This window comes from Protobothrops mucrosquamatus, unplaced genomic scaffold, assembly GCF_001527695.2.
Source record: "Protobothrops mucrosquamatus isolate PMUCROS unplaced genomic scaffold, P.Mucros_1.0 scaffold1865, whole genome shotgun sequence".
Classification (NCBI taxonomy): domain Eukaryota; kingdom Metazoa; phylum Chordata; class Lepidosauria; order Squamata; family Viperidae; genus Protobothrops; species Protobothrops mucrosquamatus.
Window position 1 is genome coordinate 217,106 of NW_015387994.1, and position 20,970 is coordinate 238,075.

Here is a 20,970-nt window from a genome sequence, read left to right on the forward strand (position 1 = left end):
CCTGTGGTACATTGGCACCTGGCAAGTGGTACGCGACCATCCTAGAAAAGTGGTAGCGGGGGAGGGGAATGAGCTGAACCGGTGGCAGCACCACACAAGCCTGAGCGAGAGACGGCTGGAGCTGCAGGGCTGTCAGGGCTCAGCAGAAGCGCCAGGATCAGCGCCAGGCTCCAGCTGGGCCCAGAAGAAGTGCCGATCAGCTGGAATGTTGCAGCATCTCCAGGGTCTTGTGATTTACATTCAGATGCTTGGCAACTGATTCATATTTATGACGGTCACAGTGTCCCAGGGTCATGTGAAGTGACCAAAACCTGCTGCAACCACCCAGCAGACGGGGAGAATTAGAGACCAAACACCCCCCCACCCCACCCCCACTGCCAATCCTCAACAGAAATGCTCACAACAATGGAAACCTCCGACAGGAGGAAGAGCACCGCCAGGAGGATAGGCAGGTGTCTTGCTCGGCTGTGGCTTAGGGGTCACTTTTTTCAGTGCCATTGTAATTTCGAACAGCTAAGCAAACTGTTGTAAATTGAGGACTACCTATACTTTATCACTTTTTTCCTTTTTTTTTTTTTTTGGTCATCAAGTTTTTGACACCTTGCTAGGCGACTGGTGGTACTTGGATATTGCCATATCCTAAAAGTGGTGCAATGGGTGAAAAGGTTGAAAAGCCCTGTCATAGGTGACATGTCCCAATGTTTTCTCCAACACCTGACAACAACAACTCTTGAAAGCATATCCCATTCTCACATTTTTAGAGACTGCAGAAGCCACACAAGTATGGGGTAGGCTCTCATGGAGTCTCCCAAAATAGTGTGATAACAGGGTGTGCCTTCGCACAATTTTCTTGGGCTGCCTAGGTTGTGAAAGAGCATTTTCTGAGCCACTTCAAGAGCAGAAAGCCTTATGTGACCCGGAGCTGCCTGGAGTAGCCTCAGGGGCCTGTCAAATAAAGAGAACACTGCCTGAAGGTAATTGCCATGCGGCAGATCCTGGGGATCAATCACACACATAATTGGACTTTATTTTTTTAAAAAATAAATCAAAATGTAAAGAATTCTTTTTTGTTGTATGTATGTGTGAGACACATTAGCAGAGTCAAATTAGGCAGTTTCCAAATTTTTGACAGGCTGAGCCCAAAAGGTTTACCATCACTGCCCAAGGCAATTGAGAAGGATAAAGATGCCAGTTTAATGATAAAGCCATCTCAGAAAACCAGAAAGGCCCTGAGCCTCGGCCCAATAACATAACCAAGTCTTTCAGAATATCAAAAGGGATGATCTAATTTTGGGAGGAAGGATGTCCCATAAGCCGGGCACCACAGCAGAGAAGGCACAGCAGAGAACGGGGGGACATGATTGAAACATTTAAATATATTAAGAGTGTGAATAAAGTTCTAGAAAGCAGTATTTTCAACATTAAGCACAAATAAAGGACGCAGGGGCATAACCTCAACCTGCCAGGTGGGAAGTTCAAAAGTCAAGTTAGCAAGGATGACCTCACAGAAAGAGGAGTGGAAGCTTGAAACCAACTTACAGCAGAGATAGTGGGTCAAACATCAGTAACTGTGATTAAACATGCTTGGGATAAGCACATGTCCATCGTTTGACAAAAAATTAATAAAATTAAAAAAAATCTCAAAAGCAGTTTTCTATGTTTCTATATCTCCTGTTGTTGTTAGTTGCGAAGTTGTGTCCGACCCATCGCAACCCCATGGACAACGTTCCTCCAGGCCTTCCTGTCCTCTACCATCTTCTGGAGTCCATTTAAGCTCCCGCCTCCTGCTTCAGTGACTCCATTCAGCCCCCTCATTCTCTGTCGTCCCCTTCTTCTGTTGCCCTCCATCTTTCCCAGCATTGGGCTCTTCTCCAGTGAGTCCGTCCTTCTCATTATACTGTATCTCCTGGGCTCCACCAAATGTAGGTTCCTTTCCCAAGGAACCCACACCGAGTTCCCTCTGCAAGATTTAACTGGAGCAGGTTGATATAACTGGGGAGAAGTGATCCCTCAGATATTTTCACTGTGCAATTCTCCAAGATTACACAATCTTTTTCTTGATTAGTTACATTGATGGGGCTTGAACTGGAGATATTTTTGTAAGCCACTCAGGAAGATGGGTGACATATACATTTAATAAATAAAATAACATTAAGAGTTTTTTCCCCCCAGTGTGCCAATCCAGGACATATTGATTTTGTTTTTTTGTCAAATACAACTTTGCCAGGGAGTAAATGAGTTATGAGTAAATGATTTAAGCTATTGTAGTGACCCGGATGTTGAGATACTTGCTTCTTTCCAGTTCAGCTACATTTTTCGTTAGAAACTCCTTTTCTGAGAACAAACTCTGTTAAATGCAGATTGAGTGCTTTATAAAGAACTGGCAAGTTTGGGCATGTGTCGCTTCTCCGAAGCAGCGATTCCTTCTGCTTGTATATGTATATTAGTGTAATTGTTGAATTGAGATCCTGTAGGTGTGTTTCCTAAATATTAGGGAGGTCGGGACAAAAGGCATCACATCCAGGAGGACATCCACAAGAGGTTCTTTACTGCTTCACCTAACCCAGGGGTAGACAACCGTGGCTCTTTTATGACTCGTGGACTTCAACTCCCAGAATTCCTGAGCCAGCATGGCTCAGCATGGAAACCTCTCCATTTCTCCTCAGCGTGGCTGGCTCAGGAATTCTGGGAGTTGAAGTCCACGAGTCATAAAAGAGCCACGGTTGCCTACCCCTGACCTAACAGCCAAGCTCTTGATTGCGAAGGCATTTCCAGAAGGGTTTGTGCTGCTTATCAGCTAAGTCACTGGATGAGTTCATAGCAGGAGAACCAGTCCAGCAGATAATCCCATCCTAAGCCGTTTAAGGCTTTAAAGTTCAATAATAGTATCTTCAACTTTGCAAACCTTTCAGTGCAGCAGTTGTATGTTTCCGGTCCGCATCCAGCCCTCTGGGCACATGCATGAACCATCAAGCAGAAGAAGGGGCGGTTTCTGCTTGCCCTGCTCTTTTTTAAGCAACGGCAATGGTTAGCCCAGAGGAGAGAGCAAATTAACCGGCAGCAGTGATTAGAAAAGAGATGGAGGAGCAGGGCGCTGAGAGCGTCTGTAGTCAGACAAATCAAACCTCTGAAACAATGTCACTACGGAAAAAAAGATACTGACCGACTTTTGCAAACCATAATTATTTTAATTTATTAAATAAATTCAAAGTGGCGACTCTAGGCAGCTTACAACAAGATAAAAAGCGACAATACGAGGGGGGGTCCTTGATGCTCTCTGAACTTGGTTGTTTTCTTTTTTTTTTTAAAGAAAATTTTATTGATTTTTTAGTTTTACATTTAAATATTTGAAAAAGCAACGTGGCGGCTGAGTTGGCCAATAATTCAATCACTTACAAATGTCTTTAGTACAGATCCCAAACTATAACATTCAATATTTCCTCTCTTTTCCCCTTAGTATTTACCGTCTCATGTTTAGATTAATACAATTCTTATTTATGTTGATTAAATAAAAATAACCTCCTTACATTTATCAGTAATTTTTGTTTATACATATCCTAGTTGTTTTAACATTCAGTCTTTTTAGACGATCAATGTCCTGTTTAGTTTTTCCCAATTTTTAGTTCCCCATTAATATTTAGATTTAATGTTTCACATTTATAATTTCCAAGTTTTAAATAACCCCAACTTGGTTGTTTTCTTGCAGACGTTTCATTACCTGTATCAGAGGCCCCCAACCCCCGGTCTGTGGACCGACACCAGGCCCCGGCATAGCAGCAAGTGGGCCGCACAAAAAAGTGAAGCCCCATCCCTGGGATGTAGGCAGCACCCAAAACCACGCCCCCCCCCCCCCCGGTCCTCTGAAAAACCTCTCCCCAGTGAACCGGTCCCTGGTGCTTAAAAGGTTGGGGGCCTCTGACCTATATTATTATTATTAATAATAATAATAACAACAACAACAAGAACTGGTGGGATCATAAAATAGAGAAAGTCATAGAAAATGATAAAATTAAACTGCTCTGGGACTTCAGAATTCAAACAGACAAGCACCTGCAACATAACACCCCGGACTTAACAACTGTCGATAAGAAAGGCAAAAAAGTCTGGATAGTGGACGTGGCAGTGCCTGGAGACAGCAGAATAGACGAGAAAGAACTGGAGAAGATAACAAAATACAAAGACCTACAAATAGAAATAGAAAGATTGTGGCAAAGGCAAGCAAGGGTAGTACCAATAGTAATAGGCGCCTTGGGTGCAATCCCAAAACAGCTGGAGCACCACTTGAAGACCATTGGCATTGACAGATTCACCATTAGTCAATTGCAAAAGGCGGCCTTACTAGGAACTGCTTCCATCCTGCGACGATATCTGTAATACCATCAAACATCCACATCTGCCTATCCCAGGTCCTTGGGAAGGACTCGATAGGTAGACAAAAATGGCAAATCCAGTCTGGACATCTGGCTGGCTGTGCGATGATTAATAATAATAATAATAATAATAATAATAATAATAATAATAATAATAATAATAATAATAATAATAATAATAATAATAATAATAATAATAAAAAAAAAAGTTGGAAGGGACCTTGGAGGTCATCTAGTCCAACCCCCTACTCAGGCAGGAAACCATTTCAGACAAATGGCAGTCCAGTCTCTTCTTAAAAACTTCCAGTGTTGGAGCATTCACAGCTTCTGGAGGCAGGTTGTTCCACTGGTTAATTGTTCTAACTGTCAGGAAGTTTCTCCTTAGTTCCAGGTTGCTTCTCTCTTTGATGAGTTTCCATCCGGTGCTTCTTGTTAGGTAACATCTGCAAGAAGACAACCAAGCTCAGTGAGCATCAAGGACTCCTCGCTTCAACCCTTCGCTACAAATACAGGTAGTCCTCGGCTTACAAAAAATCATTTAGTGACCGTTCAAAGTTATAACGGCACCAGAAAAAGTGACTCATGACCATTTTTCACACTTAACGACTGTTGCAGCATCCGCACGGTCACGTGATCAAAATTCAAGACGCTTGGCAACCGACTCCTATTTATGACCATTGCAGTTTCCCAGGGTCACACGATCCCCTTTTGTGACCACCTTATAAGCAAAGTCAATGGGGACAACCACGTTACTGACTTAACAACTGCAGGGACTCACTTAACAGCCGGGGCAAGAAAGGTTGTAAAATGGGGGCAAATTCACTTAACAGATGTTTCGCTTAGCAACGGAAATATTGGGCTCAATTAGGGCCGTAAGTCGAGGACTACCTGTATTCTCCTTTATTTGCGACAATATAAAAGATTAAAATATTAAGAGGGTGCAACAGATTGCTAGAAATTGGGCAAATTGCAGAAGAAAAATGGAATGTGTGTGTATGTGTGTCACATTCGCACGGGCTCAGCTGAATTTCTGTTGTCAGCGTAATAAATATCCTTACAGGTGAGCATAAATAGGAATTTTGCCAGGTGTTTCTCGTACATTGGAGAATCCCCTCCTTCTGCATCTGACATGAGATATTCCAGGCTGAATCTTGATGTATAATAGCATGCCACTTTGGCTGAGCTCTTTCCAACATTTAGAACAATATCTAATTGCAATTGTTACAGTACTTCTGTAAGATTACATGCTATTATCTTCTCACAGGGCAAAGGACTGAGGTTCAGGGTGACACGTATAGAAAGCCACCTAGCAAATCTGTAGCAAAAAAAATGAGATTTCAGCCACAAGTTCATGGTTATAACTTGATCTCCAGGGGTAAAGAAGTAGAATTCACAGAATTTTTGTTTTTAAAGTTCGTGTGTTGGTCAATAGCATTTAAATTAGCTTTTGATAGATTGCTGCCCGTCTGGGACATTTTTTGGCTCAGCAACACTTCTGGAGGGCCCCAGATTGGAGAAGCCTCTCTCTCTTAGCAGCTGTTCTACCAATCCCCCCCCCCCCAAAAAAAAACCTCAAAACCAATGTTACTTTTAACAGAGGGCTGCAATTAAAGCAAGTTTATTTTTGGGATGGGAGGTTGTTTAAATTGTGGCTAAGCCTTCTCTTTGCATAGATCAAGTCACCAACCCCTGGACTGTGGACCAGCACTATTGCTTGGCCCGCCAGGAACTGGGCCATGCAAGCAAGCAAAGCCCTATCTGCACACGTGCGGGATCCAGGATCCGGTTCGCAGAAAACTACCCTCCGTGGAACAGATCCCTGGGGCCCAAAAGTTGGGGGCCACTGACATAGATAAACTCTTGCCGTTTGAACCACGTTGGTACTTAAATAATGAAATGGAAAAAGAATGGCTCACTCTAAATGTATAACTGCTAGAGTCAGTTTGAAATTATTTTGAGTAAACTTAAATGAATGGATCATACAGCCAGTCCTGTTGTAATTAGCCATTGTTAAATGCTGATAACATGACAGGAATGGGTGCTAGTACTTTTGCTAAGGCCCTGGAGAGAGTCCAGAGAAGAGCAACTTATGACAAGGGGTTTGGAAACTAAAACCGTAGGATGAATGACTAAGGCAGTGATGGCGAACCTTTTAGATACCAAGTGCCCAAACTGCAACCCAAAACCCACTTATGTATCATCGGGTGCCGGGTGAGTGTGGCCCATTGGGTGGGTGTGGCCCATTGGGTGGGCGTGGCTGCGGTGGTAACAGCAGACTGGGTGGGACTAAAAAGTTCAATCAATCAATGCCAACTTTGCAAGATCTTTTTTCCCCCGCAAGAAGTTGAAATTGATTGATTGAACCTTTTTTTTTTTTTGCACACGGCGGTGGAGGCCTAAAGCGAAAAGGTTTTATAAAACCCAGCTGAAAGCCTAGGACTGGGGCGATGGCGTGCGTGCCCACAGCGAGGATTCTGCGTGCCACCTGTGGCACACGTGCCTTAGGTTCGCCACCACGGGACTAAGGGAACTAGGTAGGTCTACTATCAAAGAGAAGGACTAGGGATGGTATAATAGAGCCGTCTTCTAACATTTGAGAAGCAGTCACAAAGGTGGACAACCTATATTCTTCAAAGCACCTGAGGGAAAAACAAGAAATAACAGATGGAAAATAATCAAGGAGAGATCCAACCTAGAACTAAGGAGGAACAACTAATCAATGGAATGGTTTTGCCTTTGGAAGTTGTGAGTGCTCCACCACTGGAGGTTTTTAAGAAGAAATTGGACAGCCATTTTTCCGGAATGGGGTAAGGTCTCCTGCGTGAGCAGAGAGTCGGACTAGAAGACTTCCAAAGTCCCTTCAAAGCCCTGTGATTCCATGATTGTGTAATTAATCCAGGTAGGAGGCATTTTTTTAAAAAGAAGACACTATGTATTTGAGATATAAATAAGTTGAGCCAAGCACCTGCATTTCAGGGAACTGGATAGTATGCCAACCATCCTTCAGTTTCCAACGTTTTCAAATGGGAATCCTCAAGTGATGGATCCAATTTGGTAGACTATGAGAAGGTTCGATATAGCAAGATGAAAGAGATTGAAACAGAGAAATATGTATTTTCTCACATAAAATGTCTTACGAAACGTATTGTTCAATGTTTGGATTTTCATATTTAACTAGAAAGGCACTTACGTTCTCCTTTCCAGGGCTTTCTTCATTCTAAAATCTCTCTCTACAATAATAAAAATCTCTCTCTATAATAGTAAAAATCTTATTTTTGTATATATAGTGGACAAGTATTTCCAAAACATGCTTTGTACTGCAGAAGGACTTGGCCAACTGTAGAAAGCAGTTAACATAATAATAATAATAATAATAATAATAATAATAATAATAATAATAATAATAATAATAATGATGATGATGATGATGATGATGATGATGATGATGATGATGATGATGATGATGATGATAAAGTTGGAAGGGACCTTGGAGGTCATCGAGTCCAACCCCCTGCTCAGGCAGGAAACCCTAACCCCAACTGGTCGTAAGTCGAGGACTAAACCGGTCGTAAGTCGAGGACTAAACCGGTCGTAAGTCGAGGACTAAACCGGTCGTAAGTTGAGGACTTTCCCTGCCCTGGAGCGCCGCGCATGCGTGGTTCCGCCCCCTGCGCCGGCCGAGGCATAGCTGGCAAGCGGCAGAGACGGAGCAGGCCGACCTCCAGCTGGCCCAGCCCAAGGGACCTGCTGGAAAAGGGGGAAAAAATGGCGGACAAAAAAAATGGCGGACAGCCTTGCTTGGCGACCCCCATGAAATGGTCGATCGACCCCAAATAGGGTCCCGACCCACAGGTTGAGAACCACTGCCCTATACCATTTCGGACAAATGGCTGTCCAGTTTCTTCTTAAAAACTTCCAGTGTTGGAGCATTCACCACTTCTGGAGGCAGGTTGTTCCACTGGTCAATTGTTCTGTCAGAAAATTTCTCCTTAGTTCTCGGTAGCTTCTCTCCTCGATTAGTTTCCACCTGTTGCTTCTTGTCCTGCCTTCAGGCGGTTTGGAGAATAGCTTGACTCCCCCTTCTTTGGGGCAGCCCATGTTACACATCCTGGGGAAGAAGAACATAAGGAAAACTAAACCTTAAGGGTTCAAAGGTATCTCTTTATTCCAGCAATTTGAATGCTTCATTGGCAAGTGGATTATCACGAAAGGAGTGGCACATTACTAATTGCCCATGAAGGATTATTGGGAAGGCGTGGCTCTGACACAGAACTAGATGGCACAGTTATAGACGGATTTTTACAGGGAAGGGAAGTGGAAACCTCAGACAAGCCAGAAGAGTCACTCTTCAGATGACATCAGAGTTTGATAGCATGTGTTACACAACCCATTAAAGGTGCTCTCGGGAGCCTAAAACATTTGAAGGACCAGGCTAGGGACAGATAATCATGGAGAAAAATTTTATCTGTGGGTGGTTAAGAATTGACACTGACTTAACTGCACAAAAATCAAAGCAGGGCCTGTTAAGCCATATTTCTGACTGGTGTGGTAGTAAAATTAATGGTTGTAAAATTAATAGAGGTAGCTGGTATCCAGACAGATCTTTGCTTGGCTTTGAAGCTCATTAATGTTGTGTGAACTGATGTCATTGCAACTTGCTCTGCTAAAGCATATCGATGGAATCACTTGTTATTTGCTAAAGTTTATGATTGAACTGGGGGCGATAGTTTGAGAATAAGGAGATGAGAGTCAGGTGGAGGAGGAAGTTTCAGGTTTTTTAAGATAGGGCAGGGATGGGTCACCAACACATGTAGCATGAGTCACCTTCCTCACTTTTACTCCTCCTCAGTATAGCAGCTGTTCCCATCTCTTTAAAGGCTTTAATTTGGCAAAACCCAGTGGCCTTAGATTATCAAGCGGGAAAACCCAAATCACACATTGAATTCCACTTAGGGTGATTTATTGCTGATGCCTGTACAGCAGAATTTAGTCAACTAATGGGTCAGCACTAAATTGGCACTAGATTAGAGTCAACAGAATTCAGCAGAGGTTGGTTATAGACTGTGTGTGTGAAAAGTAAAGACTCTAGGCCCGTGGTGGCGAACCTATGGCACGCGTGCCACAGGTGGCACGCAGAGCCCTCTCTTTGGGCACGCGCACCATCGCCCCAGTCCTAGGCCTTCAGCTGGGTTTTATAAAACCTTTATGCTTTAGGTCAGACATGTCAAACACAAGGCCCAGGGGTCGGATGCGGCCCGCTAAGTGGTTTTATGTGGCCCGTGAAGCCATCCTGAAAACAGTGAGGGAATGGTCCCCGCTGCCTCGGCCCTGGCCCAGGCCGACTGGGAGCCAATGTACAATTTTGTGGTGGCCATCTTGGCACTTGCCCCAGTGGACCATGCCTTGGCACTTGCTCCGGTCCCATCCCCTTCTGCCAGAGACCCTCAGATCTGTCCCACTCCTGCCCAGGCCCCCCATAGGCACCGTCGACATGAATGATGTAGAACTGGCCATGCCCACCCAGTAGGCCACACCCATTCCATCCACGCCCACCCATTAGGTTGCACCCACTCTGGCCACACCCACCTGGCCTCCCCAGGGCAACCACAATGCTGATGCGGCCCTCAGTGAAATTGAGTTTGACACCCCTGCTTTAGATCTCCACCGCCGTGCACAAAAAAGGTTCAATCAATCAATCAATTTCAACTTCTCACGGGAAAAAAAAAGATCTCGCAAAGTTGGAATTTGATTGATTGAACTTTTTAGTCCCACCCAGTCTGCCGTTACCACCGAAGCCATGCCCACCCAATGGGCCACGCCTACCCAGCACCCGGCGATACATAAGTGGGTTTTGGGTTGCCGTTTGGGCACTCGGTCTCTAAAAGATTCGCCATCACTGCTCTAGGCTGATTCCTCTCTTGACTCCACCCCAGGCTCTGCCTGTCCTTTTCCTACATAGATTTTTTTTTTTAATTTAGAAGCAAGAATGTCCAACGTTTTAAGCGCACTGATCATGGCCTTGGAAGGGAATAGCCCTTTTGAGGAAAGCAGCAACTACAACATCGTCAAATCAGAAGTGGGCAGCAGTAGGAAAGGATGCTTTGGACCAAGGGGAAACGATCTTTCTTCCCTAGCGCGTATGAAGATGACGGCAGGGGCTTTGATTTCGTTGTGTGTCCTAGATATGCATGGCAATATAGCAGACATGTCAAACACAAGGCCCGGGGGCCGGATGCAGCCCGCAAAGGGGTTTCATGTGGCCAGCGAAGCCATCCTGGAAACAGTGAGGGAATGGCCTCCGCTGCCTTGGTCCTGGCCCAGGCCAGCCAGGAGCCAATGTACAATTTTGTGGTGGCCATCTTGGCACTTGCCCCAGTGGACCATGCCTTGGCACTTGCCCCGGTCCCACCCCCTTCTGCCAGAGACCCTCAGATCTGTCCCACTCCTGCCCAGGCCCCCCATAGGCACCCTTGACACGAATGATGTAGAACTGGCCACGCCCCACCCAGTAGGCCACACCCACTCCATCCACAACCCACCCAGTAGGCTGCACCCACTCTGGCCACACTCACCCGCCCCGCCCCCCCAGGGCAACCGCAATGCTGATGCGGCCCTCAGTGAAATTGAGTTTGACACCCTTGCAATATAGGATGGCCTGGAGCCCCAAACAGTTGCCTGTCCCTGGATTTAAGTTCTCACATGAGAAGTTGTGAATCACAGCTCATTTGCTTGCAGGCTGTTAAAATAGAGAGGAAGGAACAGAATATCCTGAAAGGTGCTTGGAGGGAAGGGCAACCTGAAAACACGTTGAACATGCCCCCCTTTTTTTTGAGGGGGGAAAGGCTGTCTTTTCGCCAGTCTGATCACTATGAAATTGCACCCATGAAAGTAGTACTAGCTGCATCCAAAGAGTTACGGGTGTGCCCCGAGTGGAAAATGCACAGGTAGTCCTCGACTTGCAAGTCTTAAAGTGGCCAAGTTTGAAAACCCCTGATCTAGAGGGCCTCACATCACCTTATAGATTGTTCCTAACATCCAGCCTTGCCTGCCGTTGTCATGACTGGGTAATAGAAGATTACAGCCATTAACAGTGGCCCACCCTGCCCTTATCAGGGGCTGCAAGGATGGACCCAACAGAATTCCAGAAGGTGGGTCCTTTGCAAGACACATGAAACGTCACTGATAAAGAAGGAAAGACACACAATGAATTCACAACCCCGAGTTCTCGCCTACGGAGCAATTTGAGAAAACGTCTGAGGAAACACAAACCCTTGAATGAATCACTCCAGCGTAGTAAAAAGACCATCTTGCATAAGTGTGGAAGTGAAACTTCCAGGGAAATTGCCACAGAAAGGGAATCAGCCCTCGGAGGCTGGTTCTTTGCTGGCTGAATGACTGTTCTCAGCCCCACAGCTAAGTAGGAAGTTAAAGTTACGACCCCTTACTGCAAACCACAATAGGGGTAGTTGCTTAAACGTGGCTTTTGAGAAAAGAAAATGTGCTGCAGGCTGCTTTAGACTGCTTAAATTTCATGGCCGATTCCTAAACCGCATGTGCAGTGGTGGCAAAGTCCTGTCGAAGTAGTAAATGGCGGGGTGCGTAGTAATTGCTGCTTATGGGGACGCCCAAGTAGAACAAATGTGGAACTGCAGCTTTTTTTAGCTTTCCAGTTTTTAAGGAACTCCTTGCTCTCAAGTAAGCAAAAAGTAGCCTGCTTTTGTTGTTGCCTTAACATCTTAAATCTATAAACCCAGCCATTGTGGTTTATGGCTAGGCACGTGCCATCAGCCAACTGTGATTTGTTCAAGAGCGGTGGCTTACTGCAAAGGGGTGTTTGCTGAGGAACCCCTGTACTTTTTATCAGTTCTATAAAGCAGTGTTTTTCAAAGTTCGGCAACTTTAAGGTGTGTGGACGTGCTGACTGGGGAATTCTGGGAGTTGAAGCCCACACATCTTAAAGTTGTCAAGGTTGTGGAAACACTATGATAGATTGTCCTGGCTTAGTATAAAAATAAAATAAATGAAAAGGCACCCCTCAAAGCTGCTGAAAGAGGAAAACTTAACCAGGGTATAATTTGTGTAGCTTTTCCAGACCTTATATGTTTGAATGGGGCTTCAGACTTGGCCCTTTTATGACTTGTGGACTTCAACTCCCAGAATTCCTCAGCCAGGCATGCTGGCTGAGGAATTCTGGGAGTTGAAGTCCACAAGTCATAAAAAAGGCCAAGTTTGAATACCTTAGGCCAGGGGTGTCAAACTCAATTTCATTGAGGGCCGCATCAGCATTGCGGTTGCCCTCGGGGGGGGGGGTGTGTGGCCAGGGTGGGTGCGACCTACTGGGTGGGCGTGGCCCTCTCTATATCGTTCGGGTCAAGGGTGCCTGTGGGGGCCTGGGCAGGAGTGGGACAGATCTGAGGGTCTCTGACAGAAGGGGGGGGACCGGGGCAAGCGCCAAGGCATGGTCCATTTCTTCATTCCTCACAAAGGGTGACACCTCCCCACCATGCACCCAGGGGGCGGGGCCGACACGGCAGGGGCTGGTTCCTCGCTGTTTCCGGACGGCCTTGTGGAGCTAAGACTGAATGCGTTTCAGCATAGGTGGCCACCATAAAATTGTACATTGGCTCAAGGCTGGCCTGGGCCAGGGCCAAGGCAGCGGGGGCCGTTCCCTCACTGTTTCCAGGATGGCTTCGTGGGCCACATGAAACCACTTCGCAGGCCGCATCCGGCCCCCGGGCCTTGTGTTTGACATGTCTGCCTTAGGCTATTCAGTAGCTATTGAGTAGCTCAAATTATTATTTTACATCAGTTGACACTATTTTGCATGTCTCTATCCTATTTGACCAGGATAGTAGTAGCAGAGATTAGCTGGCTACTCTCCCCCGGCAGCTAACAACATTTTTAAAATAAGTAAAAACAATCTTTAGTCAGTCAGAGGAAAAAGTCCTGGCCGTTTTAGTGAATTCTCAATTTACAGCCATAATTGGCACTAGAACTTCCATTGCTAGCCAAGGCATTTTTAAGTGAGTTGTGCGGGATTTTACGAACTTTTTTTTCCCATGGCTGCAAAACAAATCACTACAGTCATTAAGTGAATCACGAGGATGTTAAGTGAATCTGGCTTCCCCCATTGCTTTTCGGAAGCTGGCTGGAAAGATTGCATGTAGCAATGACAGGTCTCCAGGACACGGCAACTGTCATAAATAGAAGTAGTCCTCGACTTAACAACAGTTTATTTAGTGACTTTTCAAAGTTACAACAAGGCTGAAAAGCGACTTATGGCTGTTTTTCACACTTAACAACGGTTGCAGCATGCCCGTGGTCCCATGATCAGAATTCAGACTCTTGGCAAAGGGCGTGTATTTGTGAAAGTTGCAGTGTCCCAGGGAGCAATATGCTGACTCTGTAAACCGCTTAGAGAGGGCTGTGAAGCGGTTTATAAGTCTAAGTGCTATTGCTGTTGCTATTTTGCGACCTTCTGTCAAGCAAAGTCAATGGGGAAGCCGGATTCTCTTAACAACCATGTTACTAACTTAACAACTGCAGGGATTCACTTAATAACTGTGGCAAGAAAGGTCGTAAAACGGGGCAAAATTCACTTAACTGTCTCACTGATCCATAGAAATTAACAATTATCTCCCTTTGCCATCACTTGTTGTCTGGCTTTTTTATCTTGTATTTCCTTTGAAAATTCTAATATTCATATATTAGTCATTTGAGTTTCTCCCCTTTTTTGCCTATACATTGCTTCTTTTGCTGAGAGCCACAAAGATATTTTGGAGCATAATCTGTTCCATACACAGGTAGTTTTTGATTTACAGTCATTCAGGTAGTGTCCACTCAAAGTTACAACGGTACTGAAAAAAGTGACTTATGACCATTTTTCACACTTACGATCGTTGCAGCATCCCCAGGGCCACGTGATCAGAATTCAGACACTTGGCAACTGGCATGTACTTATGATAGTTGCAGTATCCCAAGATCACGTGATCCCCTTTTGCAAGCAAAGTCAGTGGGGAAGCCAGATTCATATCACTTAACACAGATTGCAGTGTTACTAACTGAACAACTGCTTACCTAACAACTGTGGCAAGAAAGACTGTAGAATGGGCAAAACTCACTTAACAACTGTCTTTGTCAACGCTGCTAACACTGGATGTTCTTGCTTTGACAACATACGGAGATGCAGCCATTTTCCTTCTTATGTTTTACTCTTAGAATTAGATGGTACTGGAGGGGGAGGAGGAGGAATGTGCATGGGAATTTGGTTAGATATAACAATATTGTAACTAGTGCGAGAACCAAGGTTATTGAAATAAGAGATGATAAGAAATGGTGGGTTGGAGAACTGGAGGGAAAGCCTGCATTTCAAACTAATTGGAAAATGTGATTTATGACTGTTAATTAGAAGAGGGAATTGTGCATGGATACTATGTGCTCAGGGGAGGGGAATTCAGATTTTGGCTTTGCCTGTGTACCTGCCGATGCTATGCTACTCGAATAAAGATTCTTTAAGGTAAACAATGCCTCGAAGTTCTTTGAAGAGTTTCATCTGTCGGAACCATGACAGTCTTGTTGTTAAGCGAGAGAAATTTGGGGCTCAATTGTGGTCGTAAGTCAAGGACTACTTGTATTATCTTTTAAGTGTCTTTTAGGTAAAAAAAAACACCATCTTGATTCTTATGAATAAATTTTTGCAAAATTATTATTGGTTCATTGCACAGTCAGCCAGAGAAATGTTCAGACTGGATTTGGCGTTTTTGTCTACCTATTGAGGGTTCCCAAGTACCTGGGATAAGCAGATGTGGATATTTGATGGTGTTACAGGTATCGTCACGGGGATATAAGCTGTTCCATGTCAAGCTGCTTTTTGCAATTGACTGATGGTGAATTTGTGCGTGCCAGTGGTTTTTCAAGTGGTGCTCTAGTTGCTGCTGCTGCTGCTGTTGTTGTTATTAGCCATGAAAGAGGGTTTATTGAAATACTCATTCAAAACTTTGATATATTTTCTATGTCTTTTAGCTCCAGAACCTGGGTGTCAACCCAGCCAACATCGGATTCAGTACTTTGACCATGGAATCTGACAAATTCATCTGCATACGAGAGAAAGTGGGGGAGCAGGCGCAGGTGGTCATCATTGATATGAATGACCCAAACAATCCGATCCGCCGGCCAATTTCGGCCGATAGCGCCATCATGAATCCTGCTAGCAAAGTTATTGCCCTCAAAGGTATGGAAAATGTTTTCCAGTCGATTTCTCGTTTTACGATTCCAAGGTGTGGAGTTTAATATGTTGTCCCAAGTACCCTATTTATTGCTCTCCGAAGTGAACCACAGCTGCTAATGAAATAAACGTATATTTTCATTTCCTCCTCTTGATAGCCAGGAAAAGTTGTGCTTTGCCCAGTGTTTGCCACAATTGCATGAAAACTAATGGGGTTGATTAGTTCCCAAGAATTTTACCATCTCAGCATTATCCTATCTTAAAATGTACATTTTTAATCTGTGGCAGTTCAAAAAACAGGTGCTGTCCTTTTTTTAAAAAAAAAAAAGCATGGAGGTTTGATTAAAACATTTCATGAGAAGGATGTAGATACTTCCTGCAAATACAATGACATTTATTTTCCTAAGGCATGCAGAAATTTCCTACCCTGTTATATGCCAAATATCTCCTGATGTAGATCATCGTAGGGGTAAATCAAAATGAAATTATACAGGAAGTCCTCGGCTTACAACAGTTCATTTAGTGACCGTTCAAATTTACAACAGCACTGAAAAAAGCAACACGACCATTTTGCACACTTAACAACCATTGCAGCATCCCAATAATCACATGATCAAAATTCAGACACTCGGCCACTGGCTCATGTTTATGACGGGTGCAGCATCCCGGGATCATGGGGTTCACTTTTTGTGACTTTCTGACAAGCAAAGTCAATGGGGAAGTCAGATTCACTTAACAACCGTGTTACTAACTTAACAACTGCAGGATTTCACTTAACAACTGTGGCAAGAAATATCGTAGGATGGGGCAGAATTCACTTAACAATAACTTAACTCTCGCTTAGCAATAAAAATGTGGGGCTTGTGGTCGTAAGTCGAGGACTACCTGTAGTTCCTTCTACTCAACTATAATTATATTCTGCCTAGGTCTTTAATGGTCACAACTCAAGTCCCAACTTGAACTAATTGTAATGGATGCTAAATGTCTAGGACACAGGGGTAGGCAACCTTGGCTCTTTTATGACTCGTGGACTTCATCTCCCAGAATTCCTGAGCCAGCATGTCTCAGCATGGAAACCTCTCCATTTCTCCTCAGCATGTCTGGCTCAGGAATTCTGGGAGTTGAAGTCCACGAGTCATAAAAGAGCCAAGGTTGCCTACTACCGATCTAGGCCAGGGGGAGGGAACCTTGGCTCTTTTATGACTCGTGGACTTCAACTCCCAGAATTCCTGAGCCGGCATGGCTCAGCATGGAAACCTCTCCCTTTCTCCTCAGCATGACTGGCTCAGGAATTCTGGGAGCTGAAGTCCACGAGTCATAAAAGAGCCAAGGTTACCTACCCCTGGTCTAGGATAAACCAGTTCTGTTTTTCCCCCCTGAAAAAGCACAGCAAATCTGCCTTCAGTAATGCCACGTTTTTTCCCCTCCCCTCTGGTGGATAAACTAAGCTCTCAACTGTCTCATTGCAGCAGCGTCCTCTTTTCTGACGGCTTTAATGTTTTACCACTATTTTTGTCACATTTTCTAATGCTTTCTTGTGTGTGCAGATGGTGAGTTACCTCTGTTTCAGATTGTATTTGCCTTTGTCCTGTGTTATGAAAAGAGAATGCCAAAGGCTTAGCAGATTAAAGGCTCAAAAAAGTTAGCGTGGCTGAATTATTACGGACTACAGATGTGCAAAACGAGGCGATTACGGAACGGGATGTTCTGGGATACTCCAGAGCATCTCCTGAAGTAGTCAGTTCTGTACATCCCTAATAAGAATCTCTAGTAGTCTATTCTGTCATGTGAAATTTGGTTTTCAGCACTCATAACAATTGGGAGGAGGGGAAATACTAAAATCTGCAAGCATTTCTGCTTGGGTAGGCATCACACTTTTTATAAACGGGACAGAGACTTAACAATATCATATCTGGCTGTATATTGCTTTTTGTGTATTCTGTATATAACGTGGGGGGGGGGGCTGAAATGAAGCCTTTCAGGCTTTCAAAGAGAAAAGAACGAATCTTAGCCTATTGATTTATGCATATAAACATTGATTTATATCCCCCTCCCCCCATTCATTCAGGATTCGAGACAGTTCACCCAGTGCTTCCCTCCTTGTAAAACTACCCTTCTGAAATCCATGATCATGTAGGGTTGGTTTGGTTTTTTTTTAAAAAAAGATCAGCTTAATCTTCTATTTAAAGGACAACATCTGAATGTGGAATCTGTAACTGTTTGATGGACAAGTGTGAGTCTTTAACCCTCAAATTTAGTGTTTAATAGCTTTGAAAGTCTTTACCTGCATAGTTTCAGTGCTTTGTGTTCCTTTGGATTGAAGTTGGTGCAGTCTTGTGGGGCTGATAGTGTCCTTGGAAGTATCTGTAGCTGAATCTCTTAGTTCCCCCCTTCCCCCCCCAAGCTTTTTAACCTGTTCTCTCCTTGTTCCTATATGTTTGCTTCTAGCCCCCCCCCATGCCTCCCCTTGCTCCTCTCTTCCACAAATGTAATATCTTTATGTAGAAGTATATTCTCTTCCCTGCGTTTGTCCTTTAAAAACATCATCAGTTCTTTATAGCAGGGGGTGGCTCAGGAATTCTGGGAGTTGAAGTCCACCAGTCGTAAAGGGGCCATAGTTCCCCACCTCTGCTTTATAGAGATTGACACGCAAGGGGGCAATTTCACGGGGGTCCTGCTTATTTGTATATTCTCCCTTCTGTATCCTACATTTCCTCAAAGATCTAAAGAGGAGGGACCCAAAGGTCTCATTTTTATTCTTAGAGCGATCCTGGGTGGCAGATTAGAGAGGTTAGAATTAGATTATACCAAAGGGCCTTCCCTGAACTGAACGCCCGTACAGGAATTCAGACTCACATTTTCCTGGTTTGTGGGTCTCAACTAAAGCATGCTAACACCATATATAGCAAGGACTTTGAAAGTACCAATAGAAGAGATTGTTTCTAGCTCAGGGTTGAACAGAGGGGTTCTTGGCACTCTCTGAGTTCGGTGGTTTTCTTGCAGAAAACATCTCATTACCCAACTAGGTAATATCATTGGTGCTAGGAGGGACTGGGGTTTGCTCCCATTTTATATACACAAATGGCTTGTCCTGTCAGTATCGGTGGGATTGTTCATACTCACTCCTTGACTAGACTGCTGTTAGGGAACTGCCAGGAATATTCTCACTAACACTGACAGAGCAAGCCACTGGTATATACTGTATAAACGGAGAACAAACCCCACTCTCTTCTAGCACTGATGATGTTACCTAGTTGGGTAACGAAACGTCTGCAAAAAAGCAATGAAGCTCAGAGATCACCAAGGACCCCACTTTGAAAGTAGCAGCATGGTCCATATGGAACATTCACTCTTCCTTAATTCTTGGGTTATTCCTCTTGGTGATCTGCACCCCACTCTCCCCTAGTTGTAATTGTACTCTCTCACCTTTCTAACCTCTGTGCTTGCTGTATGCTTAGCCCACAGTATGCACAAAGGGCAGCTAAACTAACTATCTAAAAAAGTACCCGCCAGAATAGGACACGGCAGTTAATCTTAGGTGGTCCCCATATTTCTTCTAGATACGGATATTAACGTGTGTGTTGCACCGATGTTGTATGTCTTGATGTACTTTATCTTCTCAAGCAAGACGTGAAATGAGTTGCTTGGGTTAAGGATGAGTAACTTTGCATGAATGTTGAGCATCATGAGAGAAAATAGTTGTGCTGTAACTGGCTTCGATGCCACGATCAGTTCAGCCCTTGGCTCTCTTAGGACTCACGTAGGACAGAAATGGCCTTTGAGAGGATGGCCATTTTTACTGTCAAATACCGTGCATGATCCTTTCCCCGGGCTGGGATTTGGACGTCAGATAATCTTTGCAGGCTTAAACGACCAGTAGGCTTTTAAGTGATGAACCATCACGAGTAGCTTTGCTCAATTAATCCACGCTCCTGTCTTTAGCCGGGAAGACCCTTCAGATTTTTAACATTGAGATGAAGAGCAAAATGAAGGCTCACACCATGACGGATGATGTCACCTTTTGGAAGTGGATTTCCCTCAACACTGTTGCGCTGGTCACCGACAACGCCGTGTACCACTGGAGCATGGAAGGAGAGTCTCAGCCAGTCAAAATGTTCGATCGTCATTCCAGTCTTGCGGGTTGCCAGATTATCAACTACCGTACGGATGCAAAGCAGAAATGGCTGCTTCTGACTGGAATTTCTGCACAGGTAATAATATAAGGCGACACGGTGGCTCAGAGGTTAAGACCCTGGTCAGCTGGAAAGCCAGCAGCCCCAGGTTTGAGACCCGAGCGCCACGTGACAGGGTGAGCTCCTTGCCTGCCGCAGCTTCTCCCAACCTAGCAGTTCAAAAGCATGCAAATGTGAGTAGATAAATAGGTACCACTACGGTGGGAAGGTAACAGCGCTCTGTGACCTCATTCTGGCCACATGACTGAGGAAATGTTCCTTCGGGCAGCGCTGGCTCAATGGCCTTGAAACGGAGATGAGCACACACACACACACACTCCTAAAGCCAGCAAAGACTAGCCGAGTAAAATCCACAGGGACCCCTTTACCTTTTTTATAGCCTAATGGGAATGAGCATTGCCTCAGTAAGAGCTGGGATCTTTGCTATAAGATGTGGGAGAAGATAGTTACTTTCTCGCATACATTTTGTGAGAAAAATAGCCAAAAATCTCCTCTAGAAATGTTCGTTGTAGCAAAATTGAAACCTTTGTATCCCTGACTCATTTTTCTGCTCCCTGTGCAACCTTGATCTCTTGGCAGAGCTTTTGGCAAAGCCTCAACAGCTAATCTCTTGCAACAGAAGGAACCCTGCTTTCAATTTCACATTGAAATTTTGTTAGTTACACAAAGAAGCACATCTTGCAAGCAGAATTTGATTGGGGCGAATGAAAGAGAACCATTTCTGATTTTCATTGTAAAAAAAGTTCCTTAGTCTTAAAAACCCAGGTTTTGGCTTCTGGTTTTGAAAACCTGTGTGCCCTACTGGCTGAGGAATTCTGGGAGTTGAAGTCCACAAGTCTTAAAGCGGCCATGTCTGGAGACCCCTGGTCTAAAGTGTGCCGCTAGCTTAACCCTATATTTAGGTTCAGTGTTCTGACGACCCCTTTCCTTCCCTTCTTAAAGCAAAACCGTGTAGTTGGAGCCATGCAACTTTATTCTGTGGACAGGAAAGTGTCACAGCCCATCGAAGGCCACGCTGCCAGTTTTGCCCAGTTCAAGATGGAAGGCAACGCGGAAGAGTCCACCCTGTTCTGCTTCGCAGTGCGGGGGCAGGCCGGAGGCAAGGTGAGTCTGTGGGTCCGATCTCCATCCATCCATCGCCAGGGAGGAGACTTCAGCCTTCGTTGATGTTTTTATACAGGCC

The 20,970-nt window shown here is 44.6% G+C and overlaps 1 protein-coding gene across 1 annotated transcript in view; it reads left to right on the forward strand.

Moving 5' to 3' along the window:
* The window catches only part of LOC107294215 (clathrin heavy chain 1), a gene marked incomplete at its 3' end in the record, with an annotated part of 77,954 nt that overhangs the window by 23,046 nt on the left and 33,938 nt on the right, over nt 1-20,970 (forward strand). The window contains exons 3-5 of the mRNA XM_015823426.2: nt 15,393-15,600; nt 19,537-19,805; nt 20,730-20,891. Of these exons, the coding sequence (XP_015678912.2) occupies nt 15,393-15,600; nt 19,537-19,805; nt 20,730-20,891 (639 nt within the window). The remainder of the gene's footprint in view (nt 1-15,392; nt 15,601-19,536; nt 19,806-20,729; nt 20,892-20,970) is intronic.